Here is a 6,000-nt window from a genome sequence, read left to right on the forward strand (position 1 = left end):
TGGCAAGAGCACTGGCTTTGATGACTTTAGTTTGAATCCTGGCTCTGAAACCTTGGGGGCCTCTGTGACCTTGGGTTTCTTCTTCTTTATAGATCTCAGTTTCCTCATCTGTAAAATGAGGGGATAGGACTAGCAGATGCAATTCTTTTCAGCTTTGGTCCCTCCTAGCTCTAAAAGCTATATGATCCCTAAGGGGTTTTTTTCCTAGTTCTAGAATCTAGCATCTAGAACCCCTTAATAAAAGGATTTGTTCTGTAAAACTTGGACTCAGTCAAAAGGCTGCCCCTAGGCTACAGCTTCCCCTCCCCTGTTCTAGATCCTTTGATCTCTAGGGAATAAAAGCAATGACACTCAGAATGATTTGAATCGACAATCTGTGGAACTGGGATCTTGAAATCAGATTCTAGTTTTTCTAAACAAGCTTTTTCATCATTTTATCTTTAGATTATTATATCAAATGGCACTTGACACATCCACCCTTTCCTTTCTCTCCCATACTTATTAAATTTCTACCATTCCCTTCTTATAGTGCCACTGGCTTTCAAAAGTTCCCGGCCAACCCAGGAACCTCATTTGCAGATTCATAAATTCTTAGGCTTGGGAGGGAAGCACGAACATTAATTCTTTCCGCACACATGACTCCCAACCTAGTTCAGACCCTCTGCACCTCTTGTTTGGGCAACTGCCATAGCTTCCTAATTGCTCTCCCCGTTTTTAGTCTCTTCCCCTCTCTGACCTCTTCTCCACAAAGCTACCAAAGTGATATTTCTGAAGCCCAAGTCTGAATGTGGCATTACTCTATGCCTCATCCTTTATCATTTGTCTCCAGTCTCTGCTTCTAGATTTATTACACATTACTCTCTTTTTCACACTCTACATTCCAATCACAACAGCCTACTTGCTATTTTTCAGGCAAAACATTCCACTTCCCATGTGTCTTGGGCTGTGCCCATTCTTGGAATGCACACTCCCTCCCTAACTTTACCTATTAGAATCTCTCACATTCTTCAAAGCTCAGTCAGGTGCTACCCCATATGAAGCCTTTCCTCATCTACCCAGCTGTCCCATTGGGGACATATAAGTAGATACTCTATAATTGGGTCCCTCCCCAATTATAGAGTATCTACTTTGAATATATTTTGTATTTATTTTCATGTATTATTTCCCCTAGGCTCCTTGAGGGCAGGGACTGTTAGATTTTTGTTGTTATTTCCAGTACCTGACACAGAGTAAGAACCTAATAAACCCTTGCTAATTGATTGATATACACAATTTCTAAATTTGGACACTTCTATACAAAGGAACAGTAAACTAAGCTTTGAATATCAGCTGAGGCCACTGGGATCTGGATTGAACTAATCACCCCAAACCTTGTAATAACAACAATGACAATATGATGATGATAATGATAGTGGTGGTGTTAATGACAATAATTTGCACACTACAAACACAGACTTCAAAATATCCTTGAAAATTCAATAAATAAACTATACCAGTACAGGAAAATTATCTGAAATGGTACTGTTTCTAACAATTGCCTGGATGTGAAATTGATCCATAAGTATTTAAAAGTAATGTTTTTAATAGCTATCATCATGCTGAGCACTTATAATCTCCAAGCTATGTGGAACAAAAAACTTTTAAAAGATAGAGACCTGACTAAAGAGATCAAAATCATAAGGGAACAAAATGACGTACATATTACCCTCTTATCCTGTGTACTACTAGTGTTGCCCCAGGGACGCTTTCAGTGAGCCTGCAGAAGATGAGTTTCATCTGAATGCTTTTAGTTAATTACAGAAAAAAAAGAAAGAAAAAAAAAGTAGTATTTGGTTTTTTTTTTTACCATCTGTGTAAGAGTCCATAGGATATTGTATATAAAAGATCAATAGTAGCATAAACTTTTTAGGATCCTTTCTATGTGAACCTCATCAAAAAATAAGAGAAGTGATAAATTATGATGATGATGATGATGATAACCTAACTTATAGAAGGATTATCCTTTAGGAGCCTGAGTTTCTAAACCAAAGCAGACTATGATAGAAATAGCGCAACATACCACTATGGCCTATACAAATTCAGCACCATACTATAACATCTGCATTATAAAAATGAAAATTTTTGAAGAACTTAACTCTAATTAATGAGATGATAAATCATAATTCCAGGGGACCCATGATGAAGAATATTACCCACTTCTGACAGAGAGGTCACAGACTAAAAAGCAGAACTAGACACATTTCTAGTCATGACTGTCACAGGAATTTGTTTTGTTTTGTGAATTTGTTTTGTTTCAATATACTTATTTGTAACAGGGGTTTTCTCTCCCCCCCACCAGTGGGGTGACAAAAAACATGCCTTGAAATAAAATTAATTTAAAGAAGTTAAGTCCTCCAAAATATTAGGAAGAGAGTACCTGGTAGATTATATATTACATAATTACATATCAGTTGCTTGAAATCTTTTATAAATGAATAAAAGACCCACCTACCGAGAGAGAGGGGACAGACTCAAAGTACAAATCGAGACTCATTTTTTGGATATGACAAATATGGTAATTTGTTTTACTTGAGTTATACATGCTTGTTACAGGAGTTTTGTTGTTTTTTCTTTTTCAGTGGATAGGAGGTGGTGAGAAGAGGTGGGAGGGAGAGAAAGTGAATTTTCGTTTATTAAAAATTTGATTTAAATATAAAATTTAACTTTAAAATGAAAAATTTAAAATAATTTAAAAATTAAAAATAATTAAAATAAAAAGATCTAATATAAATTGCAATAAACCCTAACAGTTGCCAAATCCTTGTAACTACAAATATAGACCTCAAAATATCCTTAAGAACATAACAAATAAATCCTGAATGGTCACCTATAATCAGATATCACATTGATCCATAAAAATGTCAGAACAATGTTTTAGTAGATGTTGGCTCATAAAATATTCATAATTTCTAAGCCACAAGTAGTAACAAGCTTTGAAAATACAGAGCCTCCCTCTCTGAGTTTAAATTTCTTTCAACAAACCTAAGTTGTGTATTTAGGATTCCATTGGAAAACAAAAGCCTTAAATGAATGACAAAAAACACCAATGTCAATGTGGTACTATGCAGAAAGGGCTGACTTTGTCGTCAGGAAGGCCTGGGTTCAAATCATGTCTCTGATGTGAGAGGTTAGGGTCTAAAACTGGAAGGGACCCAAGTCACTCTCTAGTCCACCAGTGATTTTAGATATGCTTAAAGCAGAGGTTCTTAACTTAGAGTCTGTGAAGATTCAAAAAATATTTTGATAATTGAATTTTATCATAATTGGTTTCCATTGTAATCCTGTGTATTTTATACATTTCAAAAATATTATTTTGAGAACTGGTTTATAGGCTTCACTAAATAGGTTCATTATGCAAAATGATATTATATATTACATATAATATTATATTATTATTATGTGTTATTTATATAATATCTATAATAGGTATTATAGGTACTATATTATTTTATCCTCACAACAACTCTGTGAGGTAGTTGCTACTATCATCTCCATTTTACAAATGAGGAAACCAAGGCACAGAGAATGTAAGTGACTTATCCAAGGTGGTACAGTAAGCAACAGAAGCTGGGTGTGAACCCAGGTTTCCTGACTTCTTTCCACTATACTTACTATGTCCTACTTACGTGAACATAAGCAAATCATTTAACCTCTAAATGCCTCAGACAATCACTGAGGAATTGCCAATATGCATTAGTGGAGGGATTTTCCTGCACTGTGAGTTTCCCATACTGATGAAATAACAAGGCTGAGGGGTGGGGGTGGGGGGTGGCTGGAGAAGAACTATTACCCGCCAAAGACAGAAAGTTTGTCTTACCTGTTCTAGGGTTTCAGCCAGGGAACAGAGAATATGGATGATGAAACCAAGGAGGAAGGAAGGCTTCAGGCTTTTTCTCATGATGAGGAAATATCTGCTCCTTCTACCCTCTCTCCAGAATTCTCTAATTTTGTTAACAGCCAAATGGGGGAGGGGAGAGATCAGCAGCCCTTCATTAACTTCCCCTTAGCCGAACTAGCTCTTTCTCTATCCAGTCCTTGCTTTTAAGTCCCTTTAAGTCAGTTGCCTTCTCTTCCTGTGGAGAACCTCAGGACTGAAACAACAGACATGGGAAACCTGACCTAGACAGGAAAAATGCCAAAATACGGGATTTTAGGGAAAACGACCATTCCAGCGGAGGATCCACACCACCCCTGCTGAAAGACAGGATATCCTGAGAGGCAGGGCCACAGCAAGGCTTGTCTGTGCCCTCCACAGCTTTTAAGAACTGTCCCCAACCTCTTAGGCTCCTGTTTGATCTGCCCCATGATTGTGCCCTGGCACAATTCATAGAGCCGACCCCATAACTCATCTCCCTCTTTCAGGCACGGGCCCCATGCCAGCTCATACAAATGGAATAAAACTGGCCAGACTTTGTCAGCATTTAAGTGAGTGCCCAAAAGAAGCGTCCTGTCCTAGGCACTATATGGGAAAGAAAGAACTATCCGGGTCTCTGAATTTTGTTGGGAAAAGATTAGAAAGATTTTAGGGTCATGAGCTGGAAAGGAAATCGGAGGTCATATCGTTATTATATTATAGACAGAGCTAGAAAGGACCTTGGAGATTGTTTAATCTAATTCCTTCATTTTACAAATGAGGAAACTGAGGCCTAGAGAGGGTGACTTGCCAAACTGTGGGATACCAGACTCCATAGGGGGAGAAACTACTGTCACCTGGTGGCTTCCTCTGTTAACCTAATGTTTTTGGATAACTTGGTGCTAAGCTCAATTGTTTCTCTGCTGCCAAAGGAGTGTGCTGATAGTATCCTCATCTGTATGATGGAGATAATAACATTTGCTTTACCTAACTCAAACGATGCTGTGGTAGAAACACTTTATGTACTTTATTGTACCCAACAAATTCAATTGAATTCAAGCCAACTCAGTTCAATTAGATTCAACAATCACTGATTACTTAATCAATGCTCTAGAGAGTATAAAGGCAAAAGTAACACAGTCCTGGTCCCCAGGGAGATTTCATTCTTTTTCTTTTTTTTTTTAATCATTCCACCCCACCCTCATGCACACAAATAAGCAAATCCAAAATCTATATAGTTTATACAAAGGAATTTCAAGAGTTTCAGTTTCAAGAATTGCAATTTCAAGAACTCACTCGAGTTCTAATAACCAGGGTTGGCATGGCTTCATGTAGTGAACCGGTCCCCGAGCTGTGCTTTGCAGTGAGCTAAGGATTCTATGGCAGCAAAGATGAGCAGTAAGAGCCTTCCAGAAGGGAAAGGGAGACACTGGCTCCCAGTTACAGTTGTGGGAGGTGGAATGTTGTCTGCAGGAAATGGTCAGCAGGCCAGTTTGACTGCAATGCAGCATCCATGAGGGGAAGTCACAGGAAATAAGAATGTAAAGCTAGGGAGGGCCCAGATTATAAAAGTCTCTAAATTCCAACCTGAAGATTACATATTTCACCCTAAGGCCAAAATGAACCCATTAAGGAATTTGGAGGGGGGAGTGACACGGTTAGATCGGTGGGTCAATAGTCCCCTATGTCCTGCTTCAATTCTGCCCCACCAACTCCCTTGCAGATAAGTCACCCAAGAGAATAAGGAGTAAATTTCATTATAGCACCAGGCTGAAAATTCAATTAGATTAAATTCAATGTTAATTTAATAGATATCTATTCATTCTGAAGCAGGACAGCTAGGTGGTACAGTGGATATGGCCTGGAGTCAGGAAGACTCATCTTCCTGAGTTCAAATCTGGCTTCAGACACTTACTAGTTGTGTGGCCCTGGGCAAGTCACTTCATCCTGTTTGCCTCAGTTTCCTCATCTGTAAAATGAACTGGAGAAGGAAATGACAAACCATCCCAGTATCTCTGCCAAGAAAACCTCAAATGGAGTCATGGAGAGTCAGACACGACTGAAAAATAACTAAACATAATACAATTCCGACGGAAAGTAGTGTTGTG

The 6,000-nt window shown here is 38.4% G+C and overlaps 1 protein-coding gene across 2 annotated transcripts in view; it reads right to left on the bottom strand.

The window, feature by feature from the left end:
* Nucleotides 1-4,175, bottom strand: part of STAB2 (stabilin 2) — a 164,216-nt gene extending 160,041 nt beyond the window's left edge. Inside the window, exon 1 of one of the 2 annotated variants that reach the window (XM_027855863.1) lies at nt 3,857-4,174. In XM_027855863.1, coding sequence (XP_027711664.1) covers nt 3,857-3,937 — 81 coding nt within the window. In that variant the 5' untranslated portion in view covers nt 3,938-4,174. Of the gene's footprint in view, nt 1-3,856 lie in introns of both variants that reach the window. The other variant, XM_027855864.1, reaches the window with a different exon arrangement.
* Between the last annotated feature and the right edge of the window lie 1,825 nt (nt 4,176-6,000).

Source organism: Vombatus ursinus, unplaced genomic scaffold (assembly GCF_900497805.2).
Source record: "Vombatus ursinus unplaced genomic scaffold, bare-nosed wombat genome assembly UNPS02011334.1, whole genome shotgun sequence".
NCBI lineage: Eukaryota > Metazoa > Chordata > Mammalia > Diprotodontia > Vombatidae > Vombatus > Vombatus ursinus.